Source organism: Thamnophis sirtalis, unplaced genomic scaffold, assembly GCF_051295495.1.
Source record: "Thamnophis sirtalis isolate CommonGarterSnake01/CBP01778 unplaced genomic scaffold, rThaSir2_p1.2 scaffold_8, whole genome shotgun sequence".
NCBI classification, from domain to species: Eukaryota; Metazoa; Chordata; class Lepidosauria; order Squamata; family Natricidae; genus Thamnophis; species Thamnophis sirtalis.
In genome coordinates this window covers 64,327,854-64,347,294 of record NW_028261388.1, presented here as the reverse complement: position 1 = coordinate 64,347,294, position 19,441 = coordinate 64,327,854, and the positions used below count along the sequence as shown (strand labels likewise).

General features: G+C 41.3%; 1 protein-coding gene across 6 annotated transcripts in view; it reads right to left on the bottom strand.

The window, feature by feature from the left end:
• Window positions 1–19,441, bottom strand: part of DMD (dystrophin) — a 1,286,665-nt gene that overhangs the window by 870,265 nt on the left and 396,959 nt on the right. For all 6 annotated transcript variants that reach the window (XM_087721810.1, XM_087721811.1, XM_087721815.1 and 3 more), the window contains exon 19: window positions 12,885–13,126. In XM_087721810.1, coding sequence (XP_087577936.1) covers window positions 12,885–13,126 — 242 coding nt within the window. The remainder of the gene's footprint in view (window positions 1–12,884; window positions 13,127–19,441) is intronic.

Sequence of the window (19,441 nt, the reverse complement as noted above, 5' to 3'; positions counted from 1 at the left end):
ATCCCGGGTGCACTTCAAGGTGCTACTTACCACTCACAAAGCCCTTCATGGTAGTGGATCTGCGTACTTGAGAGACCGCCTCCTGCCAATTACCTCCTTGCGACCGATTAGATCGCATAGATTGGGCCTCCTCCGAATTCCATCTGCCAGTCAGTGTCGACTGGCAACTACACGGAGGAGAGCCTTTTCAGTTGCAGCTCCGACCCTTTGGAATGATCTCCCCGTGGAGATTCGTACCCTCACCACCGTCCAGGCCTTCCGCACAGCCCTTAAGACCTGGCTAGCTCGTCAGGCCTGGGGATAAGATCACAACCTGCCCCCTCCCGAATATTGAATGAATGTTGTGTACTATTTTATTCTTATGTATTGTTTTATGTTTACTGTTTCATATTTCCCCCTCCCTTATTTTATGTAAGCCGCCCTGAGTCCCCTCAGGGAAAAGGGCGGCCTATAAGTATTAATAAAATACTAAAAATACTATAAAAAAAATGAGTGGATAGAAATAGATCCAAGAAAAGTGAAAGCTTGTTGGACTGGAAACCTTCAAGTACTCACAGATAACTCTTAAGCCCCCTTGGATTTGCCAATTTCTACAGGCAGTTCATTCCGACTTTTGTGGAAATTGCCCTCCCATTGACTGAGCTATTAAAAACGGGGCCTTCCCCAACAAATCCAAAAGCAAACCAACCCCTAAAGTTGACAATGGACTGTCAAAAAGCCTTTGAGAAATTAAAACAGCTCTTTGCTCAAGAGCCCATACTGCAACACCACAATCCCAAGCGACCATTCATAATCCAAAGGATGCCAGTGATGTAGCAATAGCTGCAGTGCTACTGCAAAAGAATAAAGAAGGCCACCTCTTGCTGTCCACGTACATCTCCAAGAAACTCACCACTACTGAAAGGAGGTGGGCCATTGGGGAGAAAGAGGCGTTGGCAATTAGGTGGAGCATGCTCACCTGGAAATATCTCCTGGAAGGGGGGATATGCCGTTCAAGGTCTGGACTGATCATAAAAACCTCGAAGCTATCCACACACATCGAAGATTATCCCCCAAACAAGTTCGCTGGGCACAATACTTCCAAAGGTTCCAATTCAAACTTAAACACATCCCTGCAGGGAAGAACTTGTCGGTGGATGCTTTGTCGAGAAAACCGCAGTATGATAGTAAGAAGGAAGAATTTGTTCAACCCATCATTTCTTCCTTCCACCAACAAGGTCCCCAGTCACAACCTGAAACCAGGATAAGCTGATGACAGAGTTGAAAGCAGCACTCCCGGAAGACCCGTGGTTAAACAATAACAAGGACATCCTAACAATGAGCAGTGGCTTAGCCTGGAAGGGATTCAAACTATATGTCCCTGCGGGGTTGAGGCTGGAAGTCCTACAGCGAAGCCATGATGCAAAACTAGGAGGCCACTTTAGATTCATAAAAACACTCCACCTTGCCAGGCATCAAGTTTGGTGGCCAAAGATGAAATCGAAAGTGGAAGATTATGTAAAAAGCTGTGCTACTTGCGCAATGATGAAAACACAGCCGGGGAAGCCCCCTGGACTACTATAATGAGTAGCCAGCCCTAGCTGACCATGGGAAGAGATTGCAATAGACTTCATTGTTGAGCTCCCAGACAGCAGCAGGAATAGAGCAATATAGACAGTTATTGATTTGTTTTCCAAACAGGCGCATTTCATCGCTTGCTCAGGGTTGCCGTCTGCAAAGAAATTAGCAAAAATGTTTGTGAAACATATTTATTGCCTGCATGGGGTGCCCAAAAGGATCATTTCAGACTGTGGAGTTCAGTTCACCGCCAAGTTCTGGAGAGAGTTCCTGAGATCCATTGGGTCCACAAAAGGACTCAGCTCAGCGTTTCATCCCAACATGAATGACACAACAGAGAGGCCCAATGCGATGGTGGAACAATACATCCAATGTTATGTGGACTATCAGAAGACAACTGGTCGGACTTGCTACCCTTTGCTGAAGTGGCGTACCACAATGTGGTCTACAGCAGCACTGGTTTAACTGGTTATGAAAAGATAGCAGCAAAAGTAAAGCAAGATCTGAGCCAGAAAGGTGCAAAAAAAAATGCATATCAAATGATAACCCAGCCTCTCCCTCCAATGACCCCATGCCAGTGTCCAAGCTGCAACTCCCTTAGGTGTCATGTGGATTGCATCTCCAAAAGGCATCATCATGTTGGTATGCAGGATGGTTGTCCTTGACCAGGTCCAAACACCTTTCCACTCTTTTCCCTCCTTTATTCTGACTCTGTAGTAGGCTTCCCTTAGGTCCAACTTTGTGAAAATATTCCCCTTACCCAACTGGGCCAACATGTCCTTCATGAGTGGTATTGGCGTTCAGGTTTTTATAGTTAATGCATAAGCGAAAAGAGCAATCTTTCTTTTCTCTGAACAATACTGGTGTGACCAACCATGGTCTAGCTGGTTGTATGAACCCTCTTTTTAAATTTGTGTCAATGAATTTTCATAATTCCTTCATTTCACATGTGGTCATTGAATATGTCTGAAACTTAGGGAGTTTTTCCCCTGAGAGGATCTCAATGCTGCAATCAGTGGTGCAGTGTGTGTGTGTATGTGTGTGTGTCTGTCTGTCGAAGGCTCTTTCACTGAAAACCTCCCTGAGGTCCCAATATTTTGGGGGGATTTTCTCTTCTCCTTCAATCTTTTTCTGTGCTGCAGCAGCTAGGTTTGTTTTGGCATTGGCTATGTGGGAGATCCCCCCCTTCCCCTCTGGGGGTTTAGCAGAATGGATGCACAATCACACTTTCTTCCAGTTCACTTAGGGGTTCCATTTCCGTAGCCACATCCCAGTATGAAGGGATGATCCATCCCAGGTGCAACGATGAAACTCAGGGTTTCTTGGTGATCCTCCATCCACATTTCTATTGTTCAGTTACAAAATGGGCAGGGGCTCCCCCAGCCACTGAGTCATCCAATTGGCAAAAGGCAATGGGCACTTTCAAAATCCTCAGTCTTAATCCCATTTTTCCCACCACTTCTAGGCTAATTATGCAACGGGTGCATCCAGAGTCTAAGAGGACCAGCATTTTCTCTGGGGCTCCAATTTAGGGCACTTTAAATTCTACTGGAATGGTGATGGGCCCTATCAGGGACTTATCAAGAGGTCATCATCGGAGTCAGTTTCACTTTCTCCCGAAAGAAAAGAGAGCTCTTCTCCCTCCTGGGTGGGAGGGAAATCCTCAACAGCTTCCACCCCTTTCAAGGCAATTTCTTTGCATTTCCCTGGCTGTAGGTCTGGTTTCTTTTCTCCAGCAGTGGTGTGTTTTGGACCAATTTTTGAGAAGCAGCTTGCTGCCCTGTGCCCCCCCTTCCTGCATTGGAAACAAGCAGTAGACTGGGGCTTGCTTGCAGACCAGCCCTTTCCTCCCCTCAGAACTCTTTTGGGGGTGGGGAGGGAGATTCTTGGTTTTATCGCTGCCTCCCTGATATTTATTCCTGGCAATTTCACATCTGCTGTCATCTCATACCAATGCTGAAGGTTGCATGGGGCTCCTCTGGTACACAGCTCTGGTATATATCTTCATTCAGACCATCCATAAAAATGTCCATTAAAGCCTCCTCAGACCAAACCCACATATGCATAGAAAACTCACAAAACTCTTAGATGTACTCAGCCACTGGACTTCTTCTTGGTTCTTACCTTTCACTCGGCTAGGGGGTCATCAAAGCGCTTCCTCAGGGCAGCCATAAACACATTGTAATTCAGCGAGGGGGGGGAGTCATCATTATGCAAAGCAACCATCCAGGCTGCCGCTTTGTTCTACAATGCCATAGTAACAGCTCTTACTTTGGCTTCCTCATTAGGGAAATCCTCTCCATACTGTTGCATGTAATTCCAGACCTGGACCAGGAAAAATCCCAACTCTTTGGGGTCTCCTCCAAATTTCATGGCAAGGGGAGGAAGGTTTGGCATTCAGCATCTGCGGGGGGCCCTCCCCCCTTGGAGGGGCTCGGAAGGCTGCTGCTGTGGTGGCTGGGGCTCTCCCATCCCAATCAGCTCTGCTGTCTGCCCCCAGCCCCCCCTTGGGTTAGACAGGTCTTCCGCACGTCTCTCTTCTGGATCAGCAAAATCAGCTTCCCTCTCAGCACAGATCTCACAGAAACGGCATTTCTCCCATTCCTCCTGAAAAAGTTTCAAAGCATGGATCATCATGAGGTCCTCTTGTTCAGCTTCCTGCCAAGCCTCAGGTCACCGGCATCGGCTGGTGGTAACTCCAGCAGGAATCTCCTCAGGATCACTCCTCTGCCCCACTCCCAATGACCACCTGGGATGGATGGATCTTTCCTCCAAGTCCAGATCAGCCATCCATTCCATTTCCAAAGGGCATGAGGATCTGGTAGCCCCCATGTTGTCCTCCTGGATTTGACATTTCTGTGGAGGATTTTTGTTTTTACCTCCCCTTGGAAGGTATTAGCTCCAGGATGAGTGTGAAATGAGATCTTGCTTATTGTCAGGCATGCCTCCATCAATAACCAAGAAAGAAAACTCCCAACTCCATTGTTCATGGAATTAGAATACTTTTACTGGCTATGAAAATATAGCAGCAAAAGTAAAGCAAGATCTGAGCCAGCAAGGTACGAACAAGTATATATCAAATGATAACCCAACCCCCTCCCTCCAATGACCCCACCCCAGTGTCCAATCTGCAACTACCTTAGGTGTCATGTGGATTGCATCTCCAAAAGGCATTATCATGTTGGTATGCAGGACAGTTGGCCTTGACCAGGTTCAAACACTGGCCACCAGCATGCGCAGAAGATGGTGAGAAGAAAACTTTCTTTTTCATATCACCTCCTGTACCATTTATTTCCATCCCAAATATCATGCCCCACCCACCCCGTTTGTATGGCAGCTGATATCAAGTAAGCAAAGCAGAGGCTGACAAGTGGTCATCTTCAAATCTACTATATCATTGGCTTCCGGGGAGTGGCCTGTCGCCGGTCGGCAGCTTAACAGAGCTGCCCCCAGAATTCAGGTTCGTTATATACTCAATATCAAGAAGATAACTCTTTTTTCAGACAAGAAAAAAGCAGTGAGGAATCTCAGCTGGTAAGAATCTTCTTTGAAGTTCACAGTTTGTTTTTTTGTGAGCTGTGGACGGAGGGGGAGGATCAACCCAAAGCTGAGTCATTCAACTCCGACCTGAACTTCGCAGCTGTTATTCACAGCACTAGACGGGACCCCTCCCCCTTAGGACAATCTTTAGAAAAGAGACTATTAAAAATCAATACGAGCAAAGACCAACTTGTGAACTTTAAAACCTTTCTCTATCTGAAATACCAGCTTCAATGTTATAAAAACCTCTTTTGTTTAATTGTCTTCAAAATGGCGTTTACAGCTTCTGCATTTGTTATCTCCGGCTTCCTGCTACAGAATCAAAGAAACAATTTCTTATAATTTAATTAGAGCTACTCCCTTAAAGCTTTCAAGACTCTTTGTTGTTGATAAAGAGACATTCCAAACATTCCAAACGGACTTTCTCTTTTGAAATCCTCCGTAAAACCCCTTGGAAAAAAAAAAAAAGAAGGAAAAAAAGGGGGGGAGGAATTTCTTTTTCTCCACATAGCACAGTGGATTAGTAATTTAGAATAAATAATTAAAACCAAAATATAATGGCATCCAAATTAACCTCTGTCAAATTACCTCTGAAAACGTCTCCCATACCTGGTACAAAGTTGCAGCCCCCACCATCTATGCCCCCTAGTGGAGATGTACTAACAAAAGAATTTTTTCTGGAAATGTTCAAAGAATCCAGAGAACAGAACTTAGAAATGTTTAAAGAATTCAGAGAACAGAATCTAGAAATGCTTAAAGATTTCAAAGATGAAATAAGGAATGAGATGGAAGTTCTATATGACAAATTCGATACCAGGGTCACTAAAATGAATGATAATATGATGGGAATTGTAAATGTGATAACAGAATATATTTCTGGAATGGAAGATAATTTAGAAACTCTCAATGAAGCTAAAACTAACCTGATATCCAAAACTGAAGTGGTGGAACAAAAAATTGATAATGCTGAAAAACAAATTATTATGATACAGTATAAGCAGATGGAGCTTGCATTAAGAGTGAGGGGGCTGCGTGAAGAAAAGCAGGAGAACTTAAAGCAAATGTTTTCTGAAGCTTTTGACCGTCTGGTGGGAAAACCGGGATCCAATTTTGATTGGCAGATTGACAGGATTTTTCGTGTTAACTCATGGGCGGCAAAACAAAGGCAACTTCCCCGAGACGTGGTAATATACTTTGTTACAAGAGAATCTAGAAATATAATACTACAAGAGTCTTACAATACTAAGCTTCAAATTGGTGGACAGGACCTGATTGTTTTGAAAGAAATACCACCTCAGATGCTAAGAGCCAGAAGAGATTATGCTTTTCTGGTGGAAGAGCTCAGAAAGCGTCAGATACAGTACAGATGGGATGCCCCATTCGGTATTATAGTTACAATGGACAAACAAAGATATCGTCTCAGCTCTGTATGGAAAGCTCGTGATTTCTATCATAGGAATCTGAAGATGGGATACCCTGAACCTTCGGGATACGGTGAAAAACCACGAGACGAACAAGATAAACAGCAAACCACACAACCATCAGATAAAATGTATCATCTCCCTCTTCCGGAAGGGCAAGGAGTCAAGGAAAAAAGATCCAACCGTAAGACCACCAGACAAACGGATAAACAAGCTACTATGCAACAATCTCAACAATCGTTGGCCATTGATCAAGGAGCTACTGCAACAAGCTCAGAAGCTGTGGGAGGAGCCAAACCAAAGGTGAGACAGGCCTTGCAGGAGGCTCTAAAAAAGCTTCAGGCAACCAAAAATGACAACTAAGATTTTGACATGGAATGTTAACGGACTGAACTCTCCACAGAAAAGAAAGAAAATATTTCATTATCTTAAACAGTTTAAGAATGACATAATTTGCTTGCAAGAAACTCATATCAAATCAACCGATCAAAAATATTTGTTTAACCCCCAAACTGGGCCAACATTTTGTGACCTCAGCCATGGAAAAGAAAAATGGCATAGTAGTATATTTAAGAAAAGACATTAAAGCTGAGCTAATTGAAGCAGATCCCTTTGGAAGATATATTGCATTAGATTTAATCTTAGAAGGGAAAAAGACGTTACTTTTGGGAATTTATGCTCCTAATCAACAACAAGATGGATTTTATAGAAATCTTCACGCTAAATTAGTACAGTGGGAGTTTGAGTCTTGTATATTGTTGGGTGACTGGAATGGCGTGATCGACACCAAAAGAGATAAGAAGACAGCTCGCCCGAACACCAAATTTCGAGCTAAGTTACCCAAACCCTTTTTTGACATGCTGGACGATTTTGAATTGCGAGACGCTTGGCGCGAGAGGCATGCAGAAGAATATGACTTTACCTTTTTTTCCAATAGACATCAATCTCTTTCAAGGATTGATTTTATACTAATTACAAATGATTTACTTTGTAGGGTGAAGAAGACAAAGATTATGGCGAGAGTTCTTTCAGACCATAATCCAGTCTGGATGGAATTGGGAAGGGTAGCCCAGGCAAGAAGGTCCTGGAGGTTGAATGAAAATTTATTTAGATATGAAAAGTATGTTAATGATTATAAAAAATTGCTATCGGAATATTTTGTTCTCAATATGAACAAGGGCACATCTTTGGAATATGTATGGGATGCAAGCAAAGCGTATATGAGAGGAGTATTAATGAATATAAACAAAATACATAGACACAAACAAGGGCAAAAACGAAAAGAATTGGAAGAGGAAATTAAAGGGAAAGAGTCAGAATTAACATTGAATCCAGGAGATACAAAGATTAGGGAAACAATTGCTATATTAAAATCTCAGTTTGATATGCTGATCTCTGACCAGGTAGCTACTAGTTTATTATATGCTAAACATAAAACTTTCTGCAATGCAAATAAACCCGGTAGGTGGTTGGCTTATCAGATTAGAAAAAAAAGGAAAGCTCGAAATGTATCCAAATTGTGTTACAGAGGGAAGGAAGTGTTTCAACAGGAAGAGATTCAAAAGATATTTCGGGAATTTTTTACAGAGTTGTATAAAGGGGATAAAATTAAGGACGGAGATATAGACAAATACCTAGATAAAGAGAAAATCCCCCTAGTTAGAGAAGAACATAGGCATAAGCTGAATCAACCTATAACCTCTGGGGAAATTTTGCAGGCAATTAAACAATTAAAGTTAGGGAAAGCACCAGGCACAGATGGTTTAACAGCTGTTTATTATAAAAATCTACAGTTAGAAATGGTAGAACCCCTCAGAGAACTATTCAATAAAATTCAATCGGGAGGGAAAGTGCCTCCTTCGTGGAAGACTGCGTTCATATCGTTGATACCCAAAGAAGACCAAGACCTTACCCAACCAAAAAATTACAGACCTATTTCATTACTCAATGTAGATTATAAAATTTTTACTAAAATATTAGCAAATAGGCTAATGGGGGTAATTCAACAACTGATACATACCGATCAAACTGGTTTTATACAGGGCAGACAGATGAAGGACAACGTTAGATTAATTATCAACGCCTTAGAATACCTGGGAAAGAACAATCAAATCCCGGCCGCATTCATATTTTTGGATGCGGAGAAAGCCTTTGATCGAGTTAATTGGCAATTCCTGCTGAAGACATTGCAAAAAATGCAGATAGGAGATGGCTTTTTACGGTCAATTGGTGCAATATATCAGCAGCAAACAGCCCAGATCATTGTCAATGGAAGTCTGACAGACTCCTTTCAAATTGAAAAAGGTACAAGACAGGGCTGTCCTCTGTCCCCATTATTGTTTATTATAACTTTGGAAATACTGTTGAATAAGATACGGGGCCTAGGCGGTCTAAAAGGGATTAAAATTAGACAGCAAGAATATAGAGTCCGTGCATTTGCGGATGATCTGGTTATAATATTGGAACAACCGCAGGAAACTAGTAGGGTATTATTGAATACGATCAATCAATATGGTCAAGTCTCGGGATTTAAAATAAATCTAGGAAAAACCAAAATAATAGCTATAAATATGACTGTCAAACAGAAGGAAGAACTGGGGGCGATGCTAAGATGTGAGGTAGTTAAAAAAGTTAAATATCTTGGAGTTAATATTTTAATCTCAAATGGGAAATTATACAAGTATAATTATGAATCACTTTGGCATAGTACACAGTTGGAGTTGAAAAGGTGGGAAAAACTGCATTTGTCCTTGCTGGGTAGAATAGCGGCAGTAAAAATGAACATTTTACCAAAATTTTTATTTCTTTTTCAAATGTTACCAATACTTAAAAGAGATGTGAATCTTTTAGAATGGCAGAAGGGTATCAACAAATTTGTGTGGGCAGGAAAGAAGCCGAGGGTAAAGATGAAAATAATGCAAGATGCACGTGAAAGAGGAGGATTGAAATTACCTAACTTAAAATTATACTATGACGCAGTGGCATTATCTGCAATTAGTGATTGGATTCATCTAACTAATGACAGAATTTTGAATATCGAGGGATATGACTTGTTATATGGTTGGCATGCTTACTTGTTATTTAACAAAAAAACGGATAAGAAATTTAAAAATCACATCTTAAGAAATGCTTTATTGCGGGTTTGGAAAAAATATCAACATAAATTAAATGATAAAGTGCCCATGTGGGCAATTCCTAGACATGCAATTGAAAATATGAATGTAGAACAAAAACACGATAGAACCACCTATAGACAACTTCTTATCTCAGAAAGAGGGGTGATGGAACTAAAATCTTTAGAGGTACTTAAAGAAGAGAAGGTAGTTCAAACGTGGTTTCAGTATGGTCAACTACAGGCTAGGTGGAAAACAGATCAAAAAATTGGCTTTGTAAAAGTTGAGGATAATTTGTTTAAACAAATAAGAGATCAAAGCTCAATGCATATAAAGAGGATATATAATGTATTAGTACAGATGGATTCTGAAACGGAACTGATTAAGGATTGTATGATAAAATGGGCTCAGAATATCGAGGAACCAATAATGCTTGAAACATGGGAAAGAATCTGGGTAAGAAATGTGAAATTTACACAAGCACAAAACTTGAGAGAAAATTTTTATAAGATCTTTTATAGATGGCACCTAGATCCTAAAAAGCTTGCCTCTATGTATCCAAATGTTCAACCTAAATGTTGGAGATGTGGTTCTTGTGATGCTACATATTTTCATATATGGTGGACATGTCGTAATGTCAAGGCATTTTGGATAAAAATATGGTGGATCCTGCAAAACATCTTTAAAAGAAGGATAAAATTTACCCCCCAGTTGTTTTTACTGGGTATATGTATTGATTTTACAGCAGCAGAGACTAATTTGGTTCTGTATTTAATAACGGCAGCAAGACTCTTGGTGGCGCAGTATTGGAAGAAGAAAGATTTACCTACAATTCAAGAATGGACTTTGAAAGTTATGAACTTAGCCGAAATGGCCAAAATCTCAGCATATCTCAAAGAACATTCAAACGAGAGATATAAAAGAGACTGGAAAAAATGGATTGATTACATAAAAAGTAAATATGGGACTAAGAAACTCCAGATAGCTTATGCTTAGTATCAGTAATAATTTAAATTGTTTAAAATTTGGGTAACAGTAAGAAGCTGAGTTCAATGTAGAGATATTTTAGACTGTGATTGTTCAAAAGTTATACCACGTATGGTCTTTGGGAAGTCGGGGGGAGGGAAGGGAGGTGGGGATTTAGGGGGAGGGGGGAGGGGGGAAATACAATATGTGTTAAATTCTATGATTGTATTTGTATACTGTGGCTTTTCAATGTTAGTGCGAAAATAGAACAAACCGAATATACTGGGAGGTAATAGATACCGAAGGAAAGAGTCGAGTGAAAGAAGAAGAAGAGTGGAGAGGGTGAGAGAGAGGAGGAGGAGAAGGGAGGGAGGGAATGGAGAGGGAGTGATAGGGTTAAGGTTAGAAAGAAGGGGAGGGGAAGTAGGCGTAGAGGGGTGTGTGAGAAGGAAGAATGAAAGTTGGAGGGGGTTGAAAGAGGGTGTATGGCGGGCCAAGGTGGTATACTGGGTTTGTATTGTAGAGGGCATTTTCTATATTCAATGTTATATGCCCTGATTAAGCACAGTGAATATGTGATTGTATAGAATGAAAACATAATAAAATATACATAAGGAAGAAAAACAAATGTAAAAAAAAAAAATCTACTATATCATTAATATTTTGATGTGCAAAACTGGCCAACAGATTAATTCAGCAATAAAAAGAGCTCCATAATAAGGGAAATAATTCAATCAAATTTACTTGGCATCTGTAAATATATTAATAATATTTTCCTTAGCGATTATCCACCTCAACAAACCTTAGGGAAGACAAGGACATAAATATTTAATATTTATGTCAGGGTAACATTTATAATTTTAGATTCTTAAATATTATTTTATCTTTGTTTTAGTTTATTGATGGTTATTGCTTCCTAAGGAAGATTGATAATAATTATGCTACTTTTGATCTGCAAGCCCTCATGCTAACTCAAAGTGTATGGTGGAAAAAAATGGGACTAAAATTAAATATAAATATAACCAAACTAATGACAACAGATAGAACAACCAGCCTGAGAATTAACAATGAAGATATCAAAGTGTGGATAGCTTCTGTTTTTTATGATTAACTTTTCAACAGTAAAGAAACCAGTAGTCAAGATATAACGCTGCACACTAGCACTTTGTAGAATAGTTATGAAAGATTTGAAAAACGCATTCTATACATACAATGTTCAGAATTGTACAAGCCATAGAATTCCCTGTGATATTCTATGGAATCAAAAGTTGAAGTTTAAAGATGTTTAAAATACTCATGACTTTGAACTTTGATGTTGAACAAGACATCTAAGAATATTTAGAACAATAAAACAAATGGGTGGATCATTGAACAATTCAATAGACATTCCAAGGCAAAGGCTCAAATTATCCTCCTTTAGACATATTATACAAAGACCCAGCTCTTTGGAAAAACCTCTAATGCTGGGAAAGGTAGAAGAAAAGTGATGATGAGGATGACGACAGCAAGGTGAATTGACTGAATTATAATCACCACAGCATTGGGAAAACAGATCAGAATGATTAACATATAAAAAGAATCTATCCAGATGGTAGCTAGGAGTTCTAAATGATTTAGAATGATTCTGAATTGTATATTGTTACTGCTATTTTTTTTAAAAAAGGTTAATTAAAAAAAAAATACAAAGCATTCTTAAATTTTATTTTTTCAATAAAATATGAAAATCACCTTCATTATCATAACCACTATCATCAAAACATTACAGCTATATGAACCAATGACCTCGGGAGCTATGTTAAACTAGTCAAGGGTTATTATCATTGTACTTTATTATTGTTTACTTACTATTACATATTATTTAAGCCCTTTTGCTACTACTGTCTGGTGAATAGAACTTGAGATATATTAAAATACTCTACTTCATTAATGACAATGTATACACCATAAAAATTAATAACAACAACTTTCCTTTTTGCCTTTCATTTGATTTTGCACGTACAACAGAAATGTTTCTGTATTCCATGCAGGCTACTATACTAATTCCCATCTAGTACTTTCAAATGTGCTTCAGTTATTCATGTGCTCCTGGCAATGATCAACACATTCTTCAAACATTTGTATCTTGGCAGTTTTATATGTGAACAATCTTGTATACCTTTTTTCTCCCTTTTATAAGATTATCAACACAACTGAACATCATAGACATTTTGATGAAGAACAGGGACCTGAATAAGTGAAACATATGTATGCAACAGAATACCACAAAGATTAGGACAGAATTTCTAACCTTGAACCTATCTAACTGTGTTTTCACTGCATCAGGATCTGTTGCCAGTAAGAGCTGTGCTTTCATCCAATTTTCAGAAGTAATTACTGTCTGCTCCAATTGCTGCAGCTGAGCGTAGAAGGCAATAATGTTATTTTGGTTCTCCAACCATGCCAGTCTTTCACTCAGTAACTGACAGAACTCAGTCCACCGGCTGTTCAACTGCTCTGAAGCCTGTTTGATGTTGTCAGCATTAAGCCCATCTAAAAAAAAAGATAGGAAAGAGTTGAGCACATTTATTTTTAGTTTATCATGAATACAGAAAAGTAATGTAAAGACAAACATTTAATAACTGTATCTGAATCAGAGGATTTATAAAAAATGATCTTGAGTATACACATGTATATATATATCTCTCTCTCACACACACACACACACACAAACACCATGTATGCATGGTAGTACATAAAACAAGCATTCACACATTAGGAGGAAAATGTAAAACAAGGCCATAGCATTTCATATATTACCTATGGAAAGGTAGTCCAATCTATTTTAAAGTTTAACATATCATATAAATTAAAATATGATTAACACATTTATACTTACAAATTGATAATCAAATGATTCAGAGACAGAACAACAAATAGGAAGCAGACTCAACAAAAAACTCAGGCATTCAAACACAAACCATTCCAGATCATGGGATCCCAACAGAGAACAGTAAATGGTTTGTAACAGAATGAATGCTCACATATCAGAAACCCTCCGATGATATCTATAAGAGTTGGGTAAGTATTAAGGGTCTGAAGGACAATGTCAAAAACATTTGATTTAAAAAGGTGTGTTGGTTTTGATATGAATTCATATATTATACACCTGTAAATGTATCTCTAAATACAGTAACTAAGCGGTGAATATTCATAAAAGAATATTCCATAATATTAGTGTTTTATAAAAGATTTGGGGAAGTCAGGCCACTTTTTCATAAAGCAAAAAGGCATTTGATCCACTAATAGTACAACACTATAATTTCATAATTAGCATAAGTTTTATTATATAATGAGCTTAATTTTGTTTTACATTTTAATAAGGAGTCCTTTTGAATTCCATATATGGGAAAGGACCTGTCTCCACTGTTAATCAAAAGTTCATTGGACGTTTGCTCTTTTTTCTTTTTTTTTCTTTGCTCTTTTTTCTTTTTTTTTTCTCTTTTCCTTTTATTTTCCTATTTTTTTCTTTTCTTATAATTTTAGTGTAAATTACAAAACGAATAGACTAATGAATAGTAGAAATAAACCGAAGTGAGGAGTAGAGGGAAAGAAGAGGGAGGAATTAAGAGGGAGTGAGAAGGGAATGTAAGGAGGGTGAGATGGTAGGAAGGGGAGAAAGGAATGTCTGAGGGGGAGGGGAAGTAGAAGAGGGGAATGCTGGAGGGGAGAAATGAAAGTTGGAGGGGGAGAAGGAAGGGTGTATGAAGGATAGAAGTGTTATGAGTTGTGTTTATTGCTTTTTTAACTGCACAGTATTTAAGTGATTGTATAAAGGAAAATGAAATAAAACAGTTTTCACAGAAAAAAAAGTTCATTGGACGTGATGTTGCAGAAAGAAAAGATGAACATGATGCAGGCTCTTCTCCAAGTTATGCATGAACAATGTATTCAGAAAGTGGAAAAGAAAGCTGAACAAACAGATCAAAGAGTGGAAGAGGTTGATTACAGACTTACACTGGCAGATAAAAATTGGGAGATAATAATATTACTAGAGATGGATAAGTCTGATTATTATTTACATTTTCAGAACATCAAAGAAGAAAAGAGAAAATTTGGCAATGATAATGGCAGAGCTGCTGACAAATGTTTTAGAAATATACAAAGAAAATGTGTTTGCTGAAATGGATGAAATATTTAGAGTTCATACTAGATATGTGACAAGAAACAGACTTCCCAGAGAGGTACTTGTGAAGTTCACCAAAAAAGCAATAAAGAGATACTAGAAAGAGCAAGGGATGAACCCATAAAATATAAAGAGAAAGAAATAGTAGTTCTAAAACAGATTCCCAGAAGAGTAAGAGAGATAAGAAGGGAATATCATTTTTTGACAAAACAGCTTATTAAGAATGGAGTAAATTTCAGATGGCTGATACCGAAGGGACTATCAGTGACTTGGATGACCCCTATTTTGGAGCACAAGAGGGAATGATAGTAAGAGGAAAAAGAGGATAGACAACAAGATGACGCCACAGGAGAGAGATGAAAAGATGAAAGAGAATGAGAGGAAATAATTTAATTTTAGACGAGAGGGCAGACCTGGCATGTATTACTGAAACCTGGCTGGGCCCGGAGGGAGGAGTCCCCCTCGTAGAGATGTGCCCAGAAGGTTTTCAGGTGCTTCATCAGCCGTGATTCCAGTGAAGGGGTGGGGGTGTGGCTATTGTTATCCGAGAGTCTTTAGTACCTGTTAGGATCCCTGCTCCGGAGCTTGTCGGGTGTGAGTCCCTGCTGGTGAAGTTGGACCTCAAGGGTCAAGTGGGCTTGCTGTTAACGTACCTGCCTCCCAACAGCGTTGCAGCAGCCCTCCCCTCGCTCCTCAAGTCGGTAGCCGAGCTGGCAATTGAGTTTCCCAGGCTTATGGTTCTGGGGGATTTCAATTTGCCTTCGCTCGGTGAACACTCTGATGGAGCACAGGAGTTCATGGCTTCCATGACAGCCATGGGCTTGACCCAAGTAATTCGGGGCCCGACTCACTCGGCGGGTCACATGCTCAACCTCGTATTTCTCTCGGAGCAGTAGAGTTGTGATGTTGGTTTGAGGGGTAGCGAGATCTTACCCCTGTCATGGTTGGACCACTACCTACTGAGGCTTGACTTTCGGAGACCAAACCCCCACTGTAGGGAGGAGGAACCAATTAGGTGGTTCCACCCCAGGCGACTTATGGACCCTTTGGGCTTTCAGACGGAGCTTGGAGTTATTCCTGATACCTTCGTCCGCAGTCCGGCGGAGACTCTGGTTGCTGCCTGGAACTCAGCAGCGACAGAGGCTCTTAACCGGATTGCGCCTTTACGGCCGATCCGAGGCAGTGGATCCAGGAGGGCCCCTTGGTTTACTAAGGAACTCCGGGAAATGAAGCACCGAAACAGACGCCTAGAGCAACGATGGAGATCCAGTAAGTCCAAGTCAGACCGAGCACTTTTAACATCTAGCATCAGAGCTTACCTCCGGGCAATTAGGACGACTAAAAGAACACACATTGCCTCTCTGATTGCTTCCGCTGAGTCGCACCCAGCCGCCTTGTTCAGGATAACCCGTTCCCTCCTAAATAGGAGGGATACGAGCGATCCTTTGCAAGGCAGAGCTGAGGATTACGTCCAATTCCTCGCGGATAAAGTTGCTCGGCTTCGGGCGGACCTGGACTCCAATTGCGCAGAACCAGCTGAGGCACCAGGGGATAATCTGGCAGGACATCACTGGATTGATTTTCAAGCTGTTACCCCTGAGGACGTGGACAAGGCCATGGGAGCTGTAAGTACCTCCACATGTGTACTGGACCCGTGCCCCTCCTGGCTGGTTGCTAACAGCAGGTAGGTGACACGGGGCTGGATCCAGGTGGTTGTTACCGCCTCCCTTTGGGAGGGGTTCTTCCCCCCCGCTCTAAAGGCAGCGGTGGTGAGACCCCTTCTGAAGAAGCCATCTTTGGATCCAGCTGTTTTAAACAACTATCGTCCAGTCTCCAACCTCCCCTTTGTGGGGAAGGTTGTTGAGAAGGTGGTAGCCTTTCAGCTCCGGCGGTCCTTGGAGGAAACCGATTATCTAGATCCCTTCCAGTCGGGATTTAGGCCTGGCTACAGCACGGAAACCGCTTTGGTCGCATTGATCGATGATCTCTGGAGAGCCAGGGATGGAGGTTATGCCTCCGTCCTAGTGCTCCTTGACCTCTCAGCGGCTTTCGATACCATCGACCATGGTATCCTTCTGCGACGACTGCGGGAGGTGGGGGTGGGAGGCACTGTTCTACGGTGGTTCTCCTCTTACCTCTCGGACAGGTCGCAGTCGGTGTTGGTCGGAGGGCAGAGATCGACCCCTAGGCCCCTGACGTATGGGGTACCGCAGGGTTTGGTCCTGTCCCCCCTCCTGTTTAATATCTACATGAAACCGCTGGGTGAGATCATTCGAAGGCACGGGATAAAATACCACCAGTATGTGGACGATACGCAGCTGTATCTGTCCGCCCCGTGCCAACTCAATGAAGCGGTTGACGTGATGTGCCAGGGGCTCGAGGCTGTTAGGGACTGGATGAGGGCTAACAAGCTTGTACTCAATCCAGATAAGACCGAGTGGCTGGTGTGTTTCCCTCCTACTAATTGTCCAAGTGTTCCATCTCTCAGGCTGGGGGGTCAAACAGTATGCCCCTCAGATAGGGTCCGCAATTTGGGAGTCCTCCTGGACCCACAGCTGACTTTTGAACACCGCTTGTCAGCTGTGACCAGGGGGGCATTTGCCCAGGTTCGCCTGGTGCACCAGTTGCGTCCCTACCTGAACCGGGAGGCCCTCACAACAGTCACTCGCGCCCTTGTGACCTCTAGACTGGACTACTGCAACGTGCTCTACATGGGGAAGCCCTTGAAGAGCATTCGGTGACTTCAGCTTGTCCAGAATGCAGCCGTGCGAGTGATCGTGGGTGCACCTCAGTTCACCCACGTAACACCTATCCTCCGCGAGCTGCACTGGCTGCCTATTGGTCTCCGGATACGCTTCAAGGCGCTAGTCGTCACTTATAAAGCCCTTCATGGTATTGGACCTGGGTACTTGAGAGACTGCCTGCTGCCAATTACCTCCACCAGACCGATTAGATCCCACAGAGTAGGCCTCCTCCGAATTCCATCCGCCGGCCAGTGTCAACTGGCGACTACCCAGAGGAGGGCCTTCTCTGTGGCTGCTCCGACCCTCTGGAACAAACTCCCTGTGGAGATTCGCACCCTCACCACCCTCCAGGCCTTCCGCAAAGCCCTTAAAACCTGGCTGTTCCGACAGGCCTGGGGCTAAACAACCGTTGCCCCTATCTCGAATGGTATGATTCTTGCACTTTTAAATTATGTATTGTTTTGTGTTGGTGTTAAACTGTCTGTATCCCCTTTCCCTTGCTCTACTTGAGTCCCCCTCGGGGAAAAGGGCGGCATACAAATGAAATAAATGAAATGAAAAAAATGAAATAGCAAAGAGAGAAGGGGCAAAGGCAAAAGAACAGAGAGAGACAAGAGTGACCAGAACAAAAAAACCTATTTATAAGTAAAATTATGGAAGAAGAAATAAAATCATTGTCAATTAATATAAGTGGACTGAACTCAGCTATAAAAAGGAAAAGGATTTATAGTAAATTGGAAAAATTTAAGTTGGATATAATTAGCAGTTAGACTTATATACCGCTTCATAGGGCTTTCAGCCCTCTCTAAGTGGTTTACAGAGTCAGCATATCGCCCCCACAGTCTGGGTCCTCATTTCACCCACCTCGGAACGATGGAAGGCTGAGTCAATCTTGAGCCAGTGAGATTAGAACCGCTGAATTGCAGATAACAGTCAGCTGAAGTGGCCTGCAGTACTGCACCCTAACCTCTGCGCCACCTCGGCTCATTGTCTACAAGAGGTTCATATTAAAGAATAACACAATAAAATATCAGAATACCCCTATACAACTCTCTATCACAACATAAGAAGAGAGGAGCAGCTCTCTCTATAAAAGAAACAATAAATGCTAAACAAATATTTATGAATGAAGGAGGGAGGATTTTGATGGTGGAGATAACAATGAATTGCAAATAGACACTCAATTTATGCACCGAATAGTGAACAAGAGGACTTTTATAGTAAACTCCATAATAGTAGAATTGGATTACAAAAATATTTGTTTAGTCGGAGATTTAGATGTGGAACTAGATTATAAAACCAGAAAAGTGAACACAAAATCAAGAAAAATGCTTCTGAAGGCTTTTAAAAAAATGGCTGAAGAACTAGGCATCCAAGATGTATGGTGAGAGATAAATCCTAAGCAGGGGTGGGTTCCTATCGCTCACTTTACATGCACACACCCCCACCACACATTGTTCGTGCATGTGCAGTTGACTGAAAATTGTTCTGCGCATGTGCAGAAACATGCCGGCAATGGCAGAAGAGACTGGGAAATCAGTTCAGGGGTGAGGCCAGCCTGGGTTGCTGTCAGTTCTGCAACCCAGGCCAAATCACCACTGCCAGTTCGGCTGAACTGGGCTTAACCGGGAGCAACCTACCTCTCATCCTAAGGAAAATCAATACTCGTTCTATTCAAATAGACATATGTCTTGGTCAAGAATAGATATGATATGGATGTCAACTGAATTGAAATCTAATGTACAAGAATTAAATATAGAAACAAGTAATTGCGCAGACCATAATCCAATAAAAATTACATGGAAAGGACAAAAAAGAAAACTAAGATGGATGTTGAATCAATATTAAAAGATAAGGAATTTATTCAATTCATGGAAAAAGAATTAGATTTTTTCTTCAAAGAGAATAGAAAGAAGAGACCCCACAAAATGTATGGGA